This window comes from Aspergillus uvarum (assembly GCF_003184745.1).
Source record: "Aspergillus uvarum CBS 121591 unplaced genomic scaffold BO82scaffold_30, whole genome shotgun sequence".
NCBI classification, from domain to species: domain Eukaryota; kingdom Fungi; phylum Ascomycota; class Eurotiomycetes; order Eurotiales; family Aspergillaceae; genus Aspergillus; species Aspergillus uvarum.
In genome coordinates, this window is record NW_020291327.1 from 6,103 (window position 1) to 27,172 (window position 21,070).

The 21,070-nt window shown below is 47.2% G+C and overlaps 8 protein-coding genes across 8 annotated transcripts; 4 read left to right on the top strand and 4 right to left on the bottom strand.

Annotated features, from left to right (window-relative positions):
- Nucleotides 1-3,994: 3,994 nt before the first annotated feature.
- Nucleotides 3,995-6,059, bottom strand: BO82DRAFT_383767 (FAD-binding domain-containing protein; the record flags this gene model as incomplete). Its single annotated transcript, XM_025638040.1, has 3 exons — nt 3,995-4,934; nt 4,997-5,577; nt 5,632-6,059. 3 exons carry the CDS (start codon nt 6,057-6,059, stop codon nt 4,027-4,029), a joined length of 1,917 nt encoding a protein of 638 aa, XP_025491423.1. The 3' UTR covers nt 3,995-4,026.
- An 877-nt stretch (nt 6,060-6,936) lies between these two features.
- Nucleotides 6,937-8,624, top strand: BO82DRAFT_432598 (uncharacterized protein; the record flags this gene model as incomplete). Its single annotated transcript, XM_025640791.1, has 6 exons — nt 6,937-7,060; nt 7,114-7,139; nt 7,195-7,231; nt 7,282-7,355; nt 7,428-7,807; nt 7,877-8,624. 6 exons carry the CDS (start codon nt 6,937-6,939, stop codon nt 8,496-8,498), a joined length of 1,263 nt encoding a protein of 420 aa, XP_025491424.1. The 3' UTR covers nt 8,499-8,624.
- Nucleotides 8,625-9,518: 894 nt separating this feature from the next.
- On the top strand, nt 9,519-10,178 carry BO82DRAFT_365123 (uncharacterized protein; the record flags this gene model as incomplete). The annotated part of the gene is made up of 2 exons (XM_025636988.1): nt 9,519-9,987; nt 10,084-10,178. The coding sequence occupies 2 exons, from the start codon at nt 9,519-9,521 to the stop codon at nt 10,176-10,178; spliced, it is 564 nt and encodes a 187-aa protein (XP_025491425.1).
- A 1,075-nt stretch (nt 10,179-11,253) lies between these two features.
- On the top strand, nt 11,254-12,157 carry BO82DRAFT_92307 (uncharacterized protein). The gene has a single exon (XM_025641654.1). It carries the CDS (start codon nt 11,351-11,353, stop codon nt 11,804-11,806), a length of 456 nt encoding a protein of 151 aa, XP_025491426.1. The 5' UTR covers nt 11,254-11,350; the 3' UTR covers nt 11,807-12,157.
- Nucleotides 12,158-12,192: 35 nt separating this feature from the next.
- BO82DRAFT_92312 (zinc-binding alcohol dehydrogenase family protein) lies at nt 12,193-13,455 on the bottom strand. The gene has a single exon (XM_025641655.1). It carries the CDS (start codon nt 13,373-13,375, stop codon nt 12,260-12,262), a length of 1,116 nt encoding a protein of 371 aa, XP_025491427.1. The 5' UTR covers nt 13,376-13,455; the 3' UTR covers nt 12,193-12,259.
- A 330-nt stretch (nt 13,456-13,785) lies between these two features.
- On the top strand, nt 13,786-15,335 carry BO82DRAFT_432599 (Zn(II)2Cys6 transcription factor domain-containing protein). Its single transcript, XM_025640792.1, has 3 exons — nt 13,786-13,891; nt 13,947-14,210; nt 14,336-15,335. Exons 1-3 carry the CDS (start codon nt 13,823-13,825, stop codon nt 15,131-15,133), a joined length of 1,131 nt encoding a protein of 376 aa, XP_025491428.1. The 5' UTR covers nt 13,786-13,822; the 3' UTR covers nt 15,134-15,335.
- A 907-nt stretch (nt 15,336-16,242) lies between these two features.
- Nucleotides 16,243-17,462, bottom strand: BO82DRAFT_365127 (cytochrome P450; the record flags this gene model as incomplete). Its single annotated transcript, XM_025636989.1, has 4 exons — nt 16,243-16,443; nt 16,573-17,011; nt 17,081-17,145; nt 17,451-17,462. 4 exons carry the CDS (start codon nt 17,460-17,462, stop codon nt 16,243-16,245), a joined length of 717 nt encoding a protein of 238 aa, XP_025491429.1.
- A 649-nt stretch (nt 17,463-18,111) lies between these two features.
- Nucleotides 18,112-20,753, bottom strand: BO82DRAFT_311044 (uncharacterized protein). The gene is made up of 3 exons (XM_025632395.1): nt 20,069-20,753; nt 19,092-20,006; nt 18,112-19,037 (listed from the first exon to the last, which is right to left on the bottom strand). The coding sequence occupies exons 1-3, from the start codon at nt 20,641-20,643 to the stop codon at nt 18,290-18,292; spliced, it is 2,238 nt and encodes a 745-aa protein (XP_025491430.1). The 5' UTR covers nt 20,644-20,753; the 3' UTR covers nt 18,112-18,289.
- Nucleotides 20,754-21,070: the final 317 nt, after the last annotated feature.

The following is a 21,070-nucleotide window of genomic DNA, read 5'->3' on the forward strand; positions in this document are numbered from 1 at the left end:
AAATTATTTTAGTTACCAGCTACTATACCTACCGCATCTGTATATATAGCCGGCCCAGTTTTTGGAATATTATTACTATACTATTTTAGTAAAATAACTGTCAGACTATCTGCTACAGCCGGCTGTATATTATATCTAATCTTTTTTTTAAATCCTAGAAATTTATACTAGTTAGTGCTGAAAGTGTGGAATATCTATTACTGCTAAGTAAAAGTACTGGCTGTATTTATTATTTCTGATCTATATACTATCTGTGCTATCTGGGATAAAGATATAGCTTATAAGTCTGTTATATTTATCTACTAGCTATAAATATCTAATTTTTTTTTATATTTATATCTGCATCTATTGCTGCCTGCGCTGCAGCTATTTTTTTAAACTAGTTATTAGAAAATATACTGCTCTGCTGTAGAAACTGCCAGCTGATACTAATTATAATATTTTAATATATTTAAATATTAATAGCTGTAGATAATTATATCTGTATCTTCTATTTTAATACTGTCTGTAACTGTTTGGGTGTTTACTTTTACTAGTTACTAGAATTAGAGCCCTAAACTAACCTTTGTATATAATATTTTTTTATAGTATTAGATTCTAAGACAGTATATATACCAGTAGTAGTATTAGATCTTAGTATAGTAGTAGAAGTCTGTATTTTATTAAGACTGCAGAGTAGGCTACAGCTGTAGTCTAATTATATTTTAAATTATTAGATAAATAGTAGTATTAGCTATAAATACCATACCAGCAAACTACCCACCTCGCGGGGCAAATACTGGTGGATTACTTTAATATTATTACTAATATAAAATTCTTTATAATATATAGAAACTATTGTTACTATTTTATTATTAATAAAAATACTCTGCTGATAATTTTACTTAGTATTAATATACTGTAAGCTTAATAACTTAGATATATATCCAGACTAACTACTAGTAATATAGATTAACACAGCCAATTTCTCTTTAAACTAGGTAATAGTATGGAAATAATAGTAGACTGGTTTAATCTGCAACTGGTTGGGCTGCTGCTAATATATAAACTATTTTTATATACTTATATTAGTTTATATATATTTAATTAACTACTACTGCCCATCCACCAGCCACTAGGTCTGCAGGTTTTATAAAAAGTTCTAATTTACTATCTGCTGTATAGGGTTATTATATAACTAGTACTATAAGATCTTCAGTATCTATTAGAATAATAGTTAATTATATAAAATTTATTATATAGTCCCTACCAGCCTATAAATAAACCTGCAGAACTGCCCTATACTAAACTTAATATTCTTATATAAAAGTTAATTTTTTTTTATTTATATTACCTGCTTGGGTATGCTGCTGTTATAGTAGATCTTTAGTCTATATATCTACTAGTTTTATAGTATTTTTATTAGTATCAAAAGCAGTCAGAGGCGGTAAAGCAGTCAGGCAGTAAACTTTTCTAAAATAATAGAGTAGTTTAAATAGTAGATTAGTCTTAGCAGTAGACTAGTTTTAGATAGTAGATCTAGTCTAAATATAAACTTTAATAGCAAGCAGTGAGTAAATTTATTTTACTATTAGATAGTTTTCTAATTAAGATATAGAATATTATATTTTTATATATATATAACTTTAAGTGAATACATATTTGCCTACTACTATGATTTAAATATAATATTAAATAAAAAACAGGTCTCTATTTAAAAGAAAAAATTACTGCTTGTCTAATCTTAGGCTTATAATCCAAAACTAAAACTATCTAAAACCAGATAGAAAATAAGTACCTTTTAATTATTTTTAATTAAATATCTATCTATTAATAAGCTGCTGTATGTTGAAAGTTAATAAAAAATATAATATAAATATATGTTAATTTAAGAACTTCTTTTAAGATTTCAAATTTAAAATATCAGCTAAAAATACTGTTTTTTATAATATTAAAGCAGAAGTTGCAACTTACCCAAACTGGTCTTAGTTAAAATATATCTATATTAAAATATATTTAGAGATAGCTTTAAAAAGTAGAAAAGCTGAATAATATAATAAATATATATAAAATATAAATAATACTTAACATATATCTATATAATAAATTCTTAGTAATAAATTATATCTTGTTTTCAATAAAAATTAGGTATAGGCAGTTAAGTATTAAAAATTATTTATTTATTTGTTATCTATATAGATAATAGTTATTTTTTATATCTTTTTAGTATCTAATTAAGGATTGGTAGCTCTAACTAAAAAGTATTAACTTATTTTATAGTTTTAAAACTTTACTATTAATTTTTAGTAATTACCTGGCGGTAGTATACAGCTGTAATAATTAAATAAATTATTTGATACTTTACTTCTATAACTACTAACAATTAGTAGAAAATAATCCTAATTTTCTATTATTTGTTTACTGCTAGTAAAGAATACTCATTTTATATTTTTATTAATATACTAATATATTTAGGTTTATATTAGTATAATAAGTCTTATAAAAATATAGGCTTCCAAAGTTTATATAGAATATATTAAATATTTTTTTAATTCTAATAATTTATAGAATTCCTACTTCTATCTACTGCCTTATATAATATTCTATAACAGGTTTTTAGCTAATATAACCATACTATAATAAAAATCATTTTTTTAGCTGGTTTTAAATATACTCTTATAGTTTGGTTTTAATAATAAAATACTAATCCACCTTTTACACTCTCCTGTAATATAAAAAAAGTAGTCTTTATTTTTATAAAAAATAAAAATATATTCAGCTATTTTTTATTTAATTTTTAGTTCTTAAGATTTCTTAGTAGTTTAAACTATAGGTAAATAAATTAGTATATTAGCAATATTATTAATAAAATTAGATGAACCAGATAACTGGGATATTTTTTGATATATTCTTATATAATTCTTTTATAACAACTATATAATTCAAGTTTTTTAAATACTGACTTATTACTATATACTGCTAAATAAATACCTATTGTCTTATTTTAAGCTAAAAATATTATATCTAAGCTATTTTATATATAATCTAATACTAAAAGTAAAAGATTTTATAATAATTATATATTTTTCTACCAGAATATATATTTACAGCACTTTAAAAGAATATTTAAAATAATATTATATAATTTTAGATTATTATAATAAAAAAAATACTAAATTTAATTCTGTCTCCAAATCAGTATTTCTTAAAAAAAACTAAACTAAAAGTTTTTATTAATGGGTTATGTTTGAATATATACCTTTATAAAAGGTATAGTATTTTCTATACTACTAAATCTTATTTATTTTCTTAAATTAGTAAATTATATATAGATTATAAATCAACAAGTTTTAATGCCTTTGGTAGAGTTAAATATTATAAAATCTAAAAAATAGTAGATAAAAAAGGTATAGGTTTTAAGTAGTTATAAAGTATTATTAATCTATAAATAAAGTTTTTTTAATAACTTTAGTTAGAATTTAGATTAACTTTATTAGTACTTAAAAGTATATTAATATCAGAAAATTTATATTAAATATAAAATAATTATTAAAATAAGATTTAATATTTTTAAAAATTAGAAAAATAACGGGCACGCCGGTAAGACTAAAGTAAAATATATAATGTTAGTAGTATATATATTTTATTTAGATTATAAAACTAAATTATATAAACTTAGATAAGGATTTAGAGTAATAGTTACTTTTCTAGTATTTACTTTTAAAGCAATCTAAAATTGCATAGAAATTATTTAGAATATATACTTCTGTGCTCCCCCCACACTCCGAGCTGTTTAGTGAGCAAAAAGCGGCGCCAAATTCAACCTAAAGCGGAAAGGGAAACTCGCTCGATTTCCGCAGCAATCAAGTTCGTTAGCTGGTTATTAAGGCTGGCTTTGTATTACTTTTACCCGGACCCAAACCCGACCTGTGACAAGGCCTAAGTATGGTCTACAACTCTGCATAATTGCCTCTTTTTCAACCAATACTATAAAAATATCATCATACAAAACTTCCCCAAACGCTTAATAACATCAGTGAAATTGTCTTAAACCCGGCACAACCGCCCATTTTGGTCTGGTAACCCATCCAGACTTCTCACCTGCCAATCCTCACTCCCCACAGCCGTGGGCGCGTAGAAGAGACCCGCGGGATCCCACCGCTGCTTGAGAGCATATAATCGTGCGTAGAAATTTCCGTAAAATGCCTGCTGGAAATTCGGCTCCTGGATATCCGCCTCGGACATGTACGCCCCGGAGTCCGGGCAGGTCTTGCGCCACTCGCCTAACACATCGTACGTCAGGGTATCCATTGTCTTCATGATTTCCTCATTGGTGTCATTGCTGTTCCAGCTGGTCGAGGTGATGGCGTGCATCAGCGTGGTCCGGAAGGCCGGGTTGGCCGCGCTCTCCGGGTAGCCGGCGGGGAGCTCGGCCTTGAGGTTGAAGGCCAACAGCGAGTAGCCCGCGGAAACAGTTGAACGAAAGGCGGCAGCAGTCTGGTTGAGGAGGGTTGCGTTCACGAAGTTCTCGCGCGGGATGAGGCGCGAGCCGGTCATCATCGTGACGCTGCCGATAGTCTCGAGAGGGAAGCCCGCTTCCCAGGCGTCATAGAAATTGTCGTAGTAAGTCGTATTGGGGGTGTAGGTAATGCCCAGCCGGTCCAGGTCGGCGAACCACGGGGCCATCAGCGTGTTGAACTCGGCCACCGTGTGGTTCACCGCGAAGTAAGGGTTCATCAGGAATTCGAAGCTCTCCTCCCCGAGTTTGATGATCCAGAAGTAAGCGTACGTGCCTGCGTCGGCGTTGGTGGGAAAGCGCTTCATATACGCATCCACGCCCGCCCAGAAGGTGTCGGCTGTCACGTTCGTTGATGTCATGAAGGAAAAGGTGGAGACGGTTACGGGGATTTTGGGGTGCAGGCGCGAGATGATGGAGCTCACGACACCGTAGGTTCCTGTGGATTGTGTTAATTCCGGGACTGGGGAGAGCTGCATGGAAGGGTGCATAGGTGCTTACCACCACCGCCGCCGCGAAGAGCCCAGAAGAGGTCTGGGTTTGATTTCTCGGTTACAGTCACGAAACGACCGTTGGCCAGGACGACTTCCAGGGCGAGAACCTGATCTGCAGCCAGTCCGTATACACTGGACATGGGGGAGTGGCCACCGCCGAGCACGTACCCACCGGCCACACCCACGGTCTTGCCCTCGCCCCCAACGACAGTGTAGCCGAGCTCGTGAGCCTTCTCGTAAACCTCAAAGGCCTGGACACCAGCCCCCAGCTTCACAGCCGGGCCACGGTAGTTACCCAGGTGGTATTCATCGTAGACCTCAATATCCTTGAGGTTGTGGGTCCAGATGCCCAGGGCCCCAGCACCGGTTGACTTGCCGCTGAAGTCGTGGCCTGTGTTCTTGACTGTCAAGCGTAGCCCATGGTTGCGCGCGAAGTTGACCGCCAGCTGGATTTGGGCCACAGTGCTGACATTGACGGCATAGCTGCTGTAGCCACCAATGGTGCAGGTGGAAGAGGTCGCGATATCCGTGGGGAGACAGCTACGACCCTCGAACAGGGGCCACATGATTGAGGCGGGGTCTGCAGCACTGCTAACGATTAGCGACTACATTCAGGGGCGTTCTCGGGGGCTGAACACGTACTGCAGGTACGACACAGTCCAATCACTAGAGATCTCTTCACAGGCTGTCTGGTTGTAGTACGCCGACCAGGCCGGGTAGCAGGTGGCAGCCAAAGGGACCGTCTTGATCAGGGCACCGCCCAGTGCTTGATCCAATATCGACCACTGGGAGGTCGAGGGCCACGCAGCATCTCCGGGGTAAATCTTGCATGTGCCCACGGCGGGCAGGGATAGGTTGGCGCCAGCAAATTCGAATAGGGACCTGTGGTTCCCCAGCGTCCGTAGGACACTTTCCGTGAGCTGCCGTGTTTCACTGACGAAATACGGGGCATTCGCGATTGGGTTGGCGGAAGGGACCGTGGTGGCAGCCACCGAGACTGTCCCCGCAGCGGCAAGGGCCTGCGAGCAGACGCCCAGTGCGGCCAGAAGTGAAAGTGCGGAAGGAGCCATGGTGGAAACTGAATTCTCAGTTCATGGTACACCCGGAGGCCGGGGGCTTGGCCGTTAAGTATTCAGGAGAACCTCCCAGCACCCATAGGCTACGGCAAAACATCCCATGCGGGATGATGGACGAAAGTCCATACCAACGTGCAGTCGGCTAAACCCTAAAAGCCTGGGCATCAGTCTGGGCGGATCCTTGCCGGAGATTGCACGGAACAATTGATTGCATTCCCCGGGGCTAGTTTTGTTGTTAGCGAGGAGCTTTTGTGGATAGTCCGGTGTTAGCGAGAGTCCGGTGGATTGAAGTGGATTGAAGTGGATCGGAAACCCCAGATGGTCCGGGCCACGGCCAATCCCGCCCCGAGCCCCAAACCACCCAAAACTACCGGCGCGATTAGCTTCGGAACAAGCCCCAGGCAGCAATTCCAATCTTGCATGAGATCCAATCTATTCGTGCTTGTTTAGTCTCGCACGTTTTGGCCAAATTATCTTGCATTTAATTAGCCTGCCCACGCTCTCTGCCGTGCTTTCCGGCCGAGCCAGCTACATGCTGCCTCTTTAAGAATTGCTGATTGATTGGCTGGACCTCACTTTTGGCGTGAATAGGACACGCCACAGCCATTGCCTGCATTTTGCAGGGCCTTGGATTCCCACGGCACGGAGAGAAAGGAGCATGATTAGAGCGCCGTTCCGGTGATTTGGCTGCGCACACTAGGAAACACACCCCTGCTGCGCTGGTCGGCGTTGAAAATTGGCGCCATGGACCTGCATGCAGGAATTTATCCCTGTCAGGCTGTCTGCTGCTCCATTGAGTTCATAAGATCACTTGTCCCCGATCCCTGGGTCCTGTGAATTTCTGCAATGCATCGATGATCATCCACCCTCCATGGTTGACGACAGTCACCAGAAAGTGGCTTTGGGGGTCGTAGTCGCCTTTCCTATCCTGGGGGGGATTGCAGTCTTCCTGCGGTCATGGAGTAGGTTCATGACACGGACGCGGTTCGGGGCTGGTGAGCTTTTCTTTCCCTGGTGAACTTGTCGATCATATAGCTAATCGAGGCAGACGATGTGTTCATTGTAGCCGGATACGTGGGTTGCATGATGGATCTCCCCCGCCAGTTCACTCCCCACTAAGCATTCCTAGATGCTGGCCATCGGCCAATCCATCACGTCCTGGTATTGTCTGTTTGCCCTTTCATCCGCTAGTTGATCTTCTATCTGACAGATGAAGACATTAAAACCAACTATGTGGGCATCCACGAATGGGACATTCCTGCAGACTACAACATGAAAACTGGCCTCATTGTACGAGCATTCCGAGTAATATCCTGCCCCACCAAAACAGATCAGGACTGACCCCCAAGCTTGGATGGAAAGTGGAATTTCGCCAACCAACTCATCTATAACCCCTGCCTCACAATGGTCAAACTCTCGATCCTCTTCTTCCTCCGCCGCCTGGAGTCGCAATCTCGCCTAGTCAACCTCCTCATCTGGAGCACCACGAGCGTTACCATCCTCCTCTTCCTTGCTGTTTTATTCGTCGACATCTTCCAGTGCCGCCCGATCGCCTACGTCTACGACGAGTCCCTCGCCAATGGGAGCTGTATCAACCAAGGGGCCTTCTATGTCTCCACCGCCGCCATAAATCTGTTCACAGATATCCTTGTCGTCTCGATCCCGACCCTGATAACCTTCCGCCTTCACATGCCGTGGCGAAAGAAATTGGCCGTCTGTTTGATACTATGTATGGGATTGGTGTACGTTTGGCCTCGTTTCCCTCTACCACATGTAACGCACGGGAGCTAAAATCAAGAGCCTAACCACAGAGCAACAGCAATTGGCATCTGGAGAATCATTCTCCTGGCGAACGGCTTCTTCCCGACCCACCCCGTCACCGACGCGACATATGCCATCGGCTTCTGCAGCTCCGCCGTCGAGGTGCATGTCGCCGTCGTCGCCGCCTGCGCCCCGTGTCTCAAAGCGGTCGTCAGCCTCATCTGGCCGCGCCTCTTCGGCACGACTGATCATTATTCCTCCGGCAGGACGATGTACGGCTACGGCTATGGCCGGAGTACAAGTACCTCGGGGTATCGGCCTCGATCTACCAAGAAAGGTTGGGGGACACAGGATGGGGACGGAAATTGGGGCGGCGGGGCGTTTGAACTCGCTGTAGCTGGACGACCACGACCGACTTCGACTGAAGTGCTGCGGCGCGAGATGCGGAAGTATCATGTCGGTGTTAAGGCCGGGGGTGGGAGGAATGGGAGTTTGGATTTGAGTTTGAGTAGTGAGGAAGGGATTCTCGTGGGGAATGGGGGGGCGATTGTGAAGAGGATGGATGTGCAGGTGGAGGTGAGCCATGGTGATGGGAGTAGGAGTGCGCAAGAAGAGGCAGCGAGAGGGTCCAACAGGCATCCCGGGGAGGGCAGTGTGGATTCTTTGGTCTGATTGGGGGATTTTATAATACCAGGCAGATTGCATGGGTCACTCGCTTCATATCCATCGATTTCGTATGTTTTTTGACCCGGTTAAGGGAGAGAATAACCGGGGAGGATCTTGTGTGCCTCCTCTAATATGACTGCGTCTTTCCGATTGATATCTGACATTTACCTCCGGTTTGTAATTTGAGTTGCCACTTAAAATGGAAGAATTGCTAATAAATGCCTCTGAAGCGGTTCGTGCATGATCACGCATCATTTCTGAACATTCCAATGGCCGGGATGGTTGACATTGTTGCCTCGATCCGATTGCTCGCCACATACGGATAATTGGCCCCACGACGTTCGCATTTCTTCCTCATATCAGCTAATGATCTTTTTAAGGAGACGAAGGTAAAAATCGACAAATGTCTTTGGCCTACCATTCAACATTTGTCGGGGTTCTAAAGCAAGAACATAATGATTATGAAGTTGTGAAGCTTTTACTCGATTTTCTGACTCTCAAAGGGGTGGAAGAAAATAGCCGGTGCGCAAATGCAGTATGGCTAGAAGCTTGCCTGTCTACCCGCAAGTCCCCCTTCCATGGTTCACTGCAATGTGGTTTATGATTCACGTGAGATCTTAGATTTAATCACGCCGATGTCGAACCAACCGAGCAGATAAGAATGTGATCTAGAATCGATCTAAACACGTGAGCAAACATCAATCGACCAATGGCGCTTCTAAACCATAATCTTAGCATACAAGCATAGCCGGAAGCGATCCCAACACTGTATGGAGACCTCGTACAAGCCGCCCACAAAACTCCTTTTCCACGGATTGAGTTAAACTTACTTTGCAATTGACTTCATGGAATTCAATATGCGCTCTCGGTCGCACAGTCATGTGTGACAACATGGGCACACTCTGGCTCTTAAAGGCGCAGCGCTGCACCTACTTTGGTGTGCAAATTGAATTTCCATTGTGAAGACCCCAGTACAACATCCCGACCTCAAGCGCCTTTTGATGTAACCCGCTTAAGCCATTCATCATGCTCAAATCCACCCTCCTCTACCTCCTTGGCGCCTCCCTAGCAAGCACCTCGCCGGTGCTTGAAACGAGAGACATCTGCAGCCACACCCCGGCCGACGGCCTCGTCGGAAATGCGGTGGCGAGCGTAGCTTGCGCACAATTGACCATCGCCAACGAAGGATGCTCGGTAACGGTCAAGTATCCGGCCGACATCTACGGGGACTCGTTCACTTTCGACAGCGCGTCCAAAACCTTCAAGGCTTTGCGCAAAAGCAAGCTCACATTCACCGCGGCGCCGAAGCCCGGCTACAACGCCGCGGTGTGGTCGGGCACGGCGGGAACGAGCAACCCCACCTCTTACTCGGTTCCACTGACCGGCCAGCCCGCCAGCATCTCTGTCAAGTGCGCCCCCCCGCTGCAGTGCACCGCCGTCGGCCAGCCTTGCATCTTCGAATACCCCGAGGACTGCTGCTCCCAGACTTGCGCCTGTATTTCCGGAGTGTGCAATTGCTTCCAGCTGTGATGATGGATTCGTGCCTTTTTTTGCCCTTTTGTTTTTGCTTTTGTTTTTGCTTTTTTTCTAGGGACAATGCCCCTTACACCTAGTAGTGATGGTGTTATGACAGAGAGCTTATTGGGATTGCCGGGGTATTGTAAAGCGATGGGACCCTATGGTTGAAATGAACTCCGATGAAGGAAACAACTTGAGCATCATTGCGACGAATTAAAGTAGATAGATAGCAAATGCCTAAACAGTCATCAACTAAGCTGCAAAAAATTACAATCTATCTGATATGATCGACAACATCCGTTCTGTGTACCCAAATTGTTCCTTAAGCAGTGCATTAGGTGAATAATATTAGTGGCCTCAGGCACCAGCTTGCTGAGCTGTATTCTACTGTACTGTACTGTACTGTCAGATGCTGTACTGTTAGATAATGTACATGTAACGCTGTACACAATAGAGTGGGCTAGTCGCTGATGGTTAGAGTGGGATCCCCAGCCGCATTCCCCCTCTCCACATCAGCCATCAGCCATCAACCATCAACCATCCCTAAAACACCCCTCCACCAACGTCCAGGAACCAGTCACTTTCGCCCGCTGATATGATACCACAACTGGATGGTACTTATCCAGAGGCCCCTGATTCTCTCAGAATGTGTGTGTCTTCCATTTAGTCTCTTCCATGCCCCCACAGCACTAACTTTCCCAAGTCTTTAATTATCCTCACAATCGTCTCCTTCGCTCCTCAGCTTTATTCTCTCTGGTCTAAAAAAGAGCAGTACAGGGATCTCTCTTGGCTATGTGCTTGCCAATTTCCTAGTCGTCACTGAAGATCTCACGAAAGAAGTATACCTCACCATCAATGTTCCTGAGGCTGCGGCGGGAACTTTCAAGCACGATCCTCTCAGCACTGGGGACTGGCTGAACTTCGTTCAAGACCTCGTAACATGGGCTCGCTTTCTTATGCTGTACGCGTCCACTCTATGTGCTTGTACTGCCTTCTACCAAATCAAAGACGATCAGCTTTACACTGTGCGTTCGCCTCCGACGGCCAGGCTCCAACACGAGCCCGTATCGCAATCTGTACATTCTTGCCCTCCTAATCTCGCTGGTCCCGGAGATCCTGGAGTTATTGACATTGGAATTCAATAAGTGGCATACCCGAATTGCCATACCTTTCCTAGGCTCACGCTACTGTATCATCACCTGCGACGGTTTCAATCCTCGCTGCGCCATCTCAATCTGACCTTCGTCTCCGTAGGTCGACGCCTATGGCAGGAGGCAGAGAGCCCGCAGCCGAGTTTCTTTGGATTCCTTCGTGAGTTTTCCAACTTGGAGACTGTACATATGCGATGGGGAAACCTGCTACCGTTCGACGGGAAAGGTGCTTATAAGCCCACGATACCACCGTGGGAAATACTTCCCCACTCGCTCAGGCATCTCTTCATCGCAGACTGCTTGTTATACTGCTTGCAGTGGCTGTGTGCTGAAGTAAAAAGCCTATCTCTGCGAGTTTCAGACAGTGTACCTCTACTTCGGACTCTCTATGTTCGGTTTGCTTTTGCTGAGCAAGAGTTCGGGCAAGGCTGTATCAAATGTATCGACGGGTGGGTGCCGCGGAAATCTCTGGAGCTGGACTCAAAAGGAAGAGCCCAGCTGCTAGACTTAGAGATCAAATTTGGTGCCTTAGGCGTGGACTTCCGCGTTGTCGAGAAGGACGAGACGGTGCGATTTGCTCAAGATCATGCTATAAGAAAGAGGTGGTCTATGTCGGAGGCCGATGGAAGTGAGGCAGAAGTTTGAATGTTTTGACTTGTGTGATCGTACAGTCACTGTGGATCTCGCAGGACGGAGTAACGAAATGCTGCAATGTATCAGGGCATCTGACAGAAGCATTTTCAAATCACCAGCAGCCGTCAAGCTCTTGGAGATTTGGTCATCCCAGTCTCGGCTAGTCAGTACTCAGCCAGAGGTCACTGGTTCTTTACATCAGACGGGGTTTTTTTAGCACCTTGGGCTTTGAAAGCTGTACAGTGCACGGTCTACCAGGCACAAGTCAAAGGCAGAACCAGGTTCCCTGGTCAAGTTTTGGATACGGGCGATTAGAGAGAGCAATCATATTATGCTAAGCGTTTTCAATGCAATACATCAGTGTCAACACAAAAGTCAAAAAAAGTGACACACATAGGGCTGTCTCGGCGGCCGACCTAAGATTCTCCTAAATTCACGCGCAGCAAGCCTGAACCCAGAAACAAATTAATTATTCAGCAGCACAACGACCTTCTTCGCAGACACTCCCGACTTGTGGAAGTCCACTGCCCCTTGAATCTCCGCCAGGCCCTTGCCATACACGAGCGGCTCAGGTGCTGCCCGAAACCGGCCCTCGGCCAAAGCCTGCGGCAAATACTGCTGGAAAAGCATGGCCCCCACCCCATTATGATAGAGCGTGCTGGCAAAGATGTATTTGTACTTGATTCCTCGCATGCGGGACTTGTACCAGTACTTCGAATTGCCGACCATGAATGCGAGGGCTGTCCGAGGAACCGTGAGATGTGTCGGCGGCGGCTGTGGAACTGGATACGCAGCCATGGAGATAATTCGGGGCCCGGTGCATTGAGCGAGAATATCAAAACAGCAATCCGCCGCATTGGCCCCCACAGTCAGTGCTCCAGCGACAGTCTTGCCTTGGCACGCAGCGACCATGTCCGCGACGACCGTCTCGCTGCGGTAATCAAAGACCCGACTGGCGCCTAATCGTGTCACCAGCTCAAAATTCTTGGGCGAGGCGGTTGCTAAAACTTGGTATCCCGCGGCTCGAGCGAGCTGGATTGCGCAGGTACCGACACTGCTAGCCCCACCCCAGATGATGACGGTTTGGCCGGTGGGCTCCGGGCGAGCGCATGGGGGCTTGAGATTGAGCTGGTCGGGTTCAAACAGCCCGCATGCGGCGGTGCAAACTCCCAGGGGCAGTACTGCAGCTTGCTCAAACGATAGTTGATCGGGAATGGGACAGGTCATATGTGCAGCGAGGATGACATACAGTTGAAAGCCGCCTTGGGAGTGAGAATTGATCATCTCGTCGGTGCCGCATGCTTTGCCGAGTACACGATCTCCGACGCAGAATGTGGTGACGTTCGGTCCAACCTCGACGACTTCTCCGGCTACATCAGTGCCCAAGATGGTAGGGTAGGATAGCCATTGGTACATAAGGGTGGTACCCTGGCCTTGGACCGTCCAGTCAATGGGGTTGATGGCCACGGCGTGAGTTCGTACGGCAATTTCTCCTTCATGTGGGCGTGTGTAGGGAGCGGATCGAACTTCGAAGAAATGACCCTTAGAACGGACAAGCCAAGCTGCTTCGTTGGGTGGCATATTAAGGGTGTGGTGGGTTGTCGGGAGCAGGGTTATTTATCCTCGACAGGGACACAATGTCGGAACCTTGAAGATTGTCAAACGAGTATGATCAGTGGTTTGAAATCAAAGCTCAGGAGTAAACTTGGTATACGAACACAGTGCCAGTGCAATTCCAGTGAGGGTTCTTCAGAACTGTTTTTATACTCGATATCTCACCGACATGCTATCCACGTCATGATCTTGGATCGAAGCCGACAATGAAGCTGTATTGTCCATCGAGCCAATCAGGGATGTCTGTAACCGAAAAGAGGTCTAGCGCCATCCGTCATCCTTAAAGCCGGTAATTCCGGGAGCCGTCACGTGCATGCATTCCTCCATACCTCGCGAGGCTGAGAACAAGTCACTCACCGACAACATCTCCCTCACTCCACAAAGACAGGGTCAGTGAAATTGGAGGTTGAGACAATGGGGACAATTCGTGTCAGACAGCGATCAAGATGGGGTTGTAAGAACTGCAAGCTTCGACGGGTGAAGGTGGGTCTCAGTCTTCCTTTGGGTGCAGTGGCTAATTTGCCTCCACCTATGGCAGTGCGACGAGATCAAGCCCATGTGTCGACAATGCCAGGCTTATGGGGTCTCCTGTAGTTTTACCTGCACTCAAATTAAGACGCAGGCACTACAACCCGTGATCGAGCATGTTTTTGCTCCGCCCCGGCCGCCTGCTGGTTTAGCCTGCTGGGTTTGCCCGACCGATCGGCTGATAGCTCAATTCCAACTACGAATCGCCCCGACCATGAGCTATGGTAAACGATTAGATGTATATCAAAATCAGGTGGTGGAATTAGCACACACGGTGGGCTTGTTCTTCTTCCTCTCTTCTTTCCTTCTTACCCATTTTCTGTATTTGTTTTATTTTTTTTCTTCTTTTTTCTCTTGGCCGTGACACTTGTGTCAATCAGTTGCTAACGTACTCCCTAGACTCCGTTCCTTAAGCATGCCATCACAACGGTAGCCTTAACGTACCAGCGCCACACAACAACCCCCATCAGATTGACTCCAGACTTGGTGGAATCCTACCACTGGGATCGAGCCTTGGTTGGCTTCAATCGCAAGCTGTCGCAGAACCCTCAATCCAATGACAAAGCCGCCTTGCTGAGCACATCCATGCTTTTGTGGCTACTAGTCTTCTGCCACGTCGATGCATTGACTCCAGAAGAGGCCTGGCCGTTGTCTCCCGATGTCACCAGCGGTCCCACCTGGTTAAGGATTGCGCGGGGGAAAGACGAAGTCTGGCGCCAGATGCCCTCCCTGCCGCGAGACTGCATCTCAGCGGCTCTAGCACCAGTGGAGAACAATCCCATCATGAATCGACCCGCTCCACCCCAGGCAACGCTCCAAGGTGTTCCAGCCTCATTTCTGCGGCTCTTTGGTTTGAGTACGGTGAAAGAGTCATTGGTATTTGAGCCGGTTTATCATCGCATCGCTCTCGACGTTGCGTGGGCGCTGTTCGCTGATCGTCCGCTTCTAACCACTGTCTTAAGCTTCGTCACATTTCTCAGCACTATGTCGCCCAACTTCAAGTCGCTGTTGTTGGCAAAAGATGCCCGGGCGTTGCTGTTGCTGGCCTGCTGGTATGGGAAAATTCGCGGACTGGGAGTGTGGTGGATGACCCCACGTACAGTGCTGGAAGGAGAGTCAATTTGTCGGCATCTAGAGCGAGGCTATCCTGACAACCGAGATCTACAGGAGATGATAGTCTTTCTTCGGGCGCTATGAGTCAAAGATAGGAGCATGATCTCTGACATGTCCATTTTCAAGTCCTACATGTCAAAACTCTCTAGTCTTGAACTTTTTGTGAGTATTTTTTTACTGGCTTGGTGTTTGAGCTGGCGAGGGCTCGCGACGTGACCCAGAGAACCAAACTTTCGCAGTATCGCCTCGTGAAGACTACATACGGAGTGAAAAGACAATCCCAAACAGCAAAAAAAGAAAAACATACAACAGAAGGGATTCGCTGGTGGTCACCCACCCAACTACTAACCTCCCGGCGTGTGGCTTAAGTACGGCTGAGCGGACGGGAAGCCCTGTTTTCCACACCCTGTGGTCGTATGTGCCTAGTATGATTGAGAAAGCGCTTATGATTCTGCATTTGAAACATATGCACCCTTACTCCTGAGATTTGACCTATTTCCTAGTATAGGAATAGATTGCATAGAATCTCAGATATACGCTTCTGATGCAGGGTGCTTTTTCAGTGATCAAAGCTACCGAGCAAGATGTTAACCCCCTTGAATAGCCTACTCGATCTGCAATCGGCAACAACCACCACCACAATATGCAAAAGCTGTGAAATGACACTTATTGAGCATAGAACAGATTGATACAATAGAAGATCTCAACCAGGAACCTGACAGCTGCCTCCTCAGACACGACTAGAATAATACCACCTTTGTCAACAGGGTCACATCTAACATAATAGGACTCCTTTCTTTTCCTAAGTGTGCGCTTAGTATAATTCCAGGCGCGCGTTGGGTGCCCTAGTACAGTTATGCACAGGTCATTAGGCGATGAAGACAAAGAGCGCCTCGTCGTAACAACAAACGCTGAATGTGACGAAGTACAACTTTGGAAGCTATGCTCGTGATACAGCCGAGCACCATGATTTCCAGTGATGACAGAGCTTTTTGACAGATCCAAGGGGACGGTCCTAAAAACCCTAGAGGGGAGACAACCCAGGTGTCTAGTCATGCTCCGGGGCGCTGGGCCCTTGACCCGACCCGTTTCACTGCTCCACTCGCCGCAGATGAACCATAACATCTTTCTGCTTCACAAACCAGTGGTTGACATGTTTCATTCCCTGCGATACCGGCTCGATATCATATCGCTCACGAGTTCGGGGATGACTTGGTGATCTCCAGGATTGAGATATTCTTGCCAATACACGTGCGTGTCCCAGCTCCGAAGGGTAGGAAATACTGCTCCATCTGCTTGAGCTGCTCCTTGTCCGTGGGGGTGGGATCCCACCGACGGGTCGAAAGACGATTGCGTCTGTCCCGAATACCTGCAGATTGTAATGGGCTACCGGGCTATTGATGCCGATGATCGACTACATCGCATGTCAATCTTGGAAGATTCGGTGCGTTGACCGGACTTTGGCAACTCTCTCCCTCTGGGAAGAACGTCCCAGCCACTATGGTCCCTCCCCGGGGACCCACCCGCCACAAGGGCAGCCCTGTCGCTTCATGCATCCGGAGACCTTCCTTCATGACCCGTTGCAGGTACTGCATCTTCTGTACGCAGTCAAAGGTGATAGGAGCATTGGGTTGGGTAAGTGTCGCTTCCCTGACCTCTCGCCGAAGCTTCAGGTATACATTGCGGTTTTGGGCGAAGTAGAAAAGAATCGCGGTGAGAGAGTTGCTCGTCGTGTCCCTTTCGCCTACAATACTCATGGTTAGCGCCTCCCCGGAACTATAGGATTCGTAGCCTGCCTGATCCTTTTCGCGGAGGATCTCCAACTTTCGGTAGAAGTCTTCTGCTGTTCGTGGCATGCCATCGGCCTCTTGTTCCTTCGCCTGCCGCGGGTTCCTGCTCCCATTCCGAGCATCAGTCAGTCTTTGCACAAATGCGAACAGAGCAGTGGTTGGATTTCCGAATCTGGCCCGGAGAAGCGGAAGCAGCTAGAAATTGGCGCCGAGCAGAGCAGAAAACTCCATGCTTCCTTACAGCCCTTGCATCATATTGTCAATGTCTTGCCAGCCGGACTCCATGAATCCGAGTCGGTTACCAAACTGCAACAAGCGTGGTCAATCAGGATCGTCACGGTGTCTAAGTCCCTCGCAAGAATGAGGGGACTCACAGTAATCTCCCCGGATCACATCGAAGGTATAACACTGCATCCATCGCTGCAGGTCGATGGTACTCCCCTCGCGAACGAATTCATCGAATTGACCAAGCAAGATGGCGATGCATTGTTGACATAGGGTTCGTATGGTTTGATGGCGGTCATGGATACATGTTGGGCGCCACGCGCCCCACCTTGCCTTCGCCTGGTGTATCAGAAATAGCTCCAGATCAAGCAGCTCTTGGGTCATACCGTGACTGGCATGGTTCCGGGTGTTCGATGCTTCATTTCCCCTCCCAGACCGTCCATAGATACCAAAAATGTGGGAACGCCGCCGGCTGGCTCCCTTGAGCAGCAGAATACTTCCGTGCAATTGCCACGACTCGCAGAAAACAGCCAATTGCCCCAACCAGAGCGGGAAGTAGAAATTGAAGCATTGTGCCGATTGCAGTAGTGGATGAGAGGGAGAGAAGGAACCCTGAAGCAGGCAGACGACCCCGTAGATTATATCCGCTGGGTAGGCTGCGGGGAAATTGCACCAAACATTGGAAGTGGATGGGATCCTGGTCTCTTCTACTTCTCATTCGAATAAGGTCCAAGACGAAAAACATCATGAAAACAGGAGGTCAGCAAGATGTGACCAACCATTTCTACCCTCCCTGCAAGCATTTGGGATACAGTTCAGTTTACAGTTAGGTACAGTACTAGGGGAGAGCAGGCCAAGTGCGGACGAGACGGAGTAACGGAAGACGGAAAAGAATTGCTAGGGTATCCGCTGAGTTGACTTGATGTGCTAGTTAGTTACAGAAAGAACTAATCCCACTACGAGTCAATGCACATACGCCAAAACCTGATGATCGCCGTTGGATTAGTCCAGTGGTGGGGGCGGAAAGTGATCAACGAACCGAGTTGACTCAAGTTGACTTGGCTCAGTTAGAGCAAAGCAGGTTGTAAGGTTGTGAGAGATAGTGCATCGGACAACCTACCATGCCTTGACATTATGCACGGAAATCCGTATCCAAGATATTATCAATTTCTCTGTCGCTACTTGGGTCAACAAGGGAAATGCTAAAACAGAAACATTTATTTCTTCAATTATATAGACGGGACATGGAGGGGCTAGCCACCACTTGTGATGTAAAGGTACAATGGCCATGAGTCGAGGACTCGGGATGACTGACTTCCCCCCACATGACCGGTTGAAAAGCAGCGCCTTCATCTCCGGGCGGGGGATGACAGGCCGCACTAATGGCCGCACTGCAATGCGCCGCCAACGGCATAAGAGACTTGAAGCGGCGCGCCCCCAGCAGCAGCAGTGCGCCCATTGCCATCCCAAGGAGAATGATAGTCATGAAAATCGCCATCGGGGAAAAGCCACATCCGTTGGGGGACGCATCGTAATCGACTTCCCCAAACACGTTGTACACATTCCAATCGACGGAGTAGAAGCTTTCGGTGAGTAGCCAATGCAGGGCCGCCGACATGACAAATAACGGTCCGCTGTATCGCATCGGCAGCGAGAGGTAGTAGGAGGATCGCTGGTGGCCCCGGGGCCAAGACACGCGGAGAGGCTTGCGCTGCGTCGCATAGTCGTTGTACTCGGCCGTGACCAGCATGCACGATAGCAGGTTTTTGCTGAGGAAGTACAGAATAGAAAACACCAGTTGGGGGGAATTGGTCAGTAGAACCAGGGCCAGGATGTTACTGGTGCCGAAATATAGCCCTGTTTCATAGTTCGGACTACCAAAGCCCAGGTACCACTGGTCCGCCAAAGACCACTGGGCTTCGGTGACAAGGGCGTGATAAATCCAGCTGGGCACCCCGATACAGGCGGAGAATCTGAGTATTTCACATTAGCGACCAGCTCTGGCGATCGGGTCGGGGGAGACTAACAACACAAGAAAAAGCACCCATCGCTTGTAACTCGCAGCCTGGAACCAGAACTTCCGACCGGAGAGCTTCCTTGGACGACTTCCCTCCAACAGCCCTTCACTTGGGGTTGTGGAGAGGTTCACCAAAGCAATATCTGTCATCCTTGGCAACCACAGGGAACGTAGCCGGCGCCGGAAGATACTCCCCCCACTGGGTGGTAGTTCCCAGGGGTTGGGGCCATGGATCATGTCTTCCCGCGACATGAGACACCGGCCCTGGGTGGTGAGATCAGGCTGGTTGAGGAACGAGGCGACAGCATCGCCCACTCGCAGTAAGATTCCTGGTCGGTCCGTTCGAGCGGCCAAGAACATACATACTACCTTGACGAGATTGCTGACAATCACTGCCAGAGCGATCGACGGGCTAAACAGCAGCTCACAGCGCTGGACTGCGCGCTTGGCCATGCAGTGGGAAATCTGAACCTTGGGGAGCTCATCGGGGTTCTCGTATCCGATGGCAGCAGAGGAAAGATTCCAGCTGATCCCCTGCGCAGTCCACGTATTATTCGCTATTGCAGTCTCAGCGACGCCAGTCCCTTCGTTGTTCGTGTAGTCATAAATGGAGGTATAGCCGTCTATCATCGCGCTGAGGCTGCTTTCATTCGGGAAAAATCGTCGGTCGGCCACAAAGATCAGAGTGGCCTGCTGCGTGTTATACTGCACGTCGTAGCTGTCGAGACAAACTTCATTGGTCATGTTGGTGAAAGTTCCGTTGAAGATCTCGGTGAGGATTGTCTCCGGGGTGCTCCCCACCGCCGCGTAGAAGTTGGCCGAGTCGTTCGCCGGGACCAGTGCCTCGGTCGGAGACAGATCGGCGGGGATCAAGATCATGGCATAGTTGTAGGTCACGATCGAGGCGTATACCACGGAGTTGTAACTGTATGGGTACAGATCAGTACGGGAAAGTGGATTTAAGGATAGGACACGGGCATGGCGAACAGCATATGGATTGGGGTGGAGCTGAGAAGAAGCAACAGCCACAGGACTTTCCGCTTAGGGTTCATGATGCGCAAATTGCGCCAGCTCACGACTCCAATATCCAGCCAGCGGCGCCTCTTATGCTCCCGGTCCACATCTTCGCGGGTGGGGGCTCCCACGCACTGCATGGCATGGCTGCTAGCCGCCAGCAGGGCCGTGGAAAAGAGATTGATGATGATGTGGATGGCGGTCGCCCAGTGACTCGTTCGATTACAGTGGCCGTGGTACAGTCGGAGTCGCGAGAAGCTGCGCGCGGTAGGTCGTTTGGAATAGCCGATCCCGACCGCAATAAGGATGAAGAGAAAATTCACACATGCTATCGCCATGGCGATGTAAGCACAGAGCAAAGCACCTTGCATCCATTCTTGACCAGGCGGGCGCTGCCCACCTCGATTCCTCCTCTGTCTGGTCGTCCGCTTTAAAGGAAACAAGCTAAAGGGTGTCGTCCAAGTCTCAAATTGGGAGTCTCCGAGATTAGTGGTGGTTATCTGGACAGTCGGAACCTTTGGTCCTCCCCACCACGCCCCAATGGTCATGATGCCCTACAAGGCCATTAAACACCCAACAAACTTGACATGACCGGCGACATATTTTGTGGGGTAGAAACAGGACGGACCATCAGGGAAACCATCTGGCTCCGGGGCGAGATTTGAACCATTTTCTCACCTCCACTTTTTGCTGGGCCCTGACTTTTCAGCGCTAATCAAGCCGATGCTAATTGCTGCTAAGAATACCGTCGCCGCGTGGACTCGGACCCGTGATTGGCGGAGCCCTCAGATTGCGTCTCAGTTGCTCCACATTTCCCCCTGCCCAGCGCCCATTCTTTGACGGAGTTCTTGGCCATTTTGTCTCGCTCCGCCCAACTTCAGTCAAGGTGTGTTGCGCTTTGAGTTCGACTGCCCAGCTCATTGACTCAGTCGCTTAATTGATACCCGAATGGTTCTTGAAAGCATCTCGAATCTC

Coding starts and splice junctions, on each gene's coding strand:
- BO82DRAFT_92312 (XM_025641655.1), bottom strand. CDS start 13,375: ATGCCACCCAACGAAGCAGCTTGGCTTGTCCGTTCTAAGGGTCATTTC.
- BO82DRAFT_311044 (XM_025632395.1), bottom strand. CDS start 20,643: ATGACCATTGGGGCGTGGTGGGGAGGACCAAAGGTTCCGACTGTCCAG. Junction 20,007..20,068: donor TCCACCCCAATCCATATGCT/GTTCGCCATGCC, acceptor GTACCCATACAG/TTACAACTCCGTGGTATACG. Junction 19,038..19,091: donor TGGGTGCTTTTTCTTGTGTT/GTTAGTCTCCCC, acceptor TGAAATACTCAG/ATTCTCCGCCTGTATCGGGG.
- BO82DRAFT_92307 (XM_025641654.1), top strand. CDS start 11,351: ATGCGATGGGGAAACCTGCTACCGTTCGACGGGAAAGGTGCTTATAAG.
- BO82DRAFT_432599 (XM_025640792.1), top strand. CDS start 13,823: ATGGGGACAATTCGTGTCAGACAGCGATCAAGATGGGGTTGTAAGAAC. Junction 13,892..13,946: donor GCAAGCTTCGACGGGTGAAG/GTGGGTCTCAGT, acceptor CACCTATGGCAG/TGCGACGAGATCAAGCCCAT. Junction 14,211..14,335: donor TGGTGGAATTAGCACACACG/GTGGGCTTGTTC, acceptor CGTACTCCCTAG/ACTCCGTTCCTTAAGCATGC.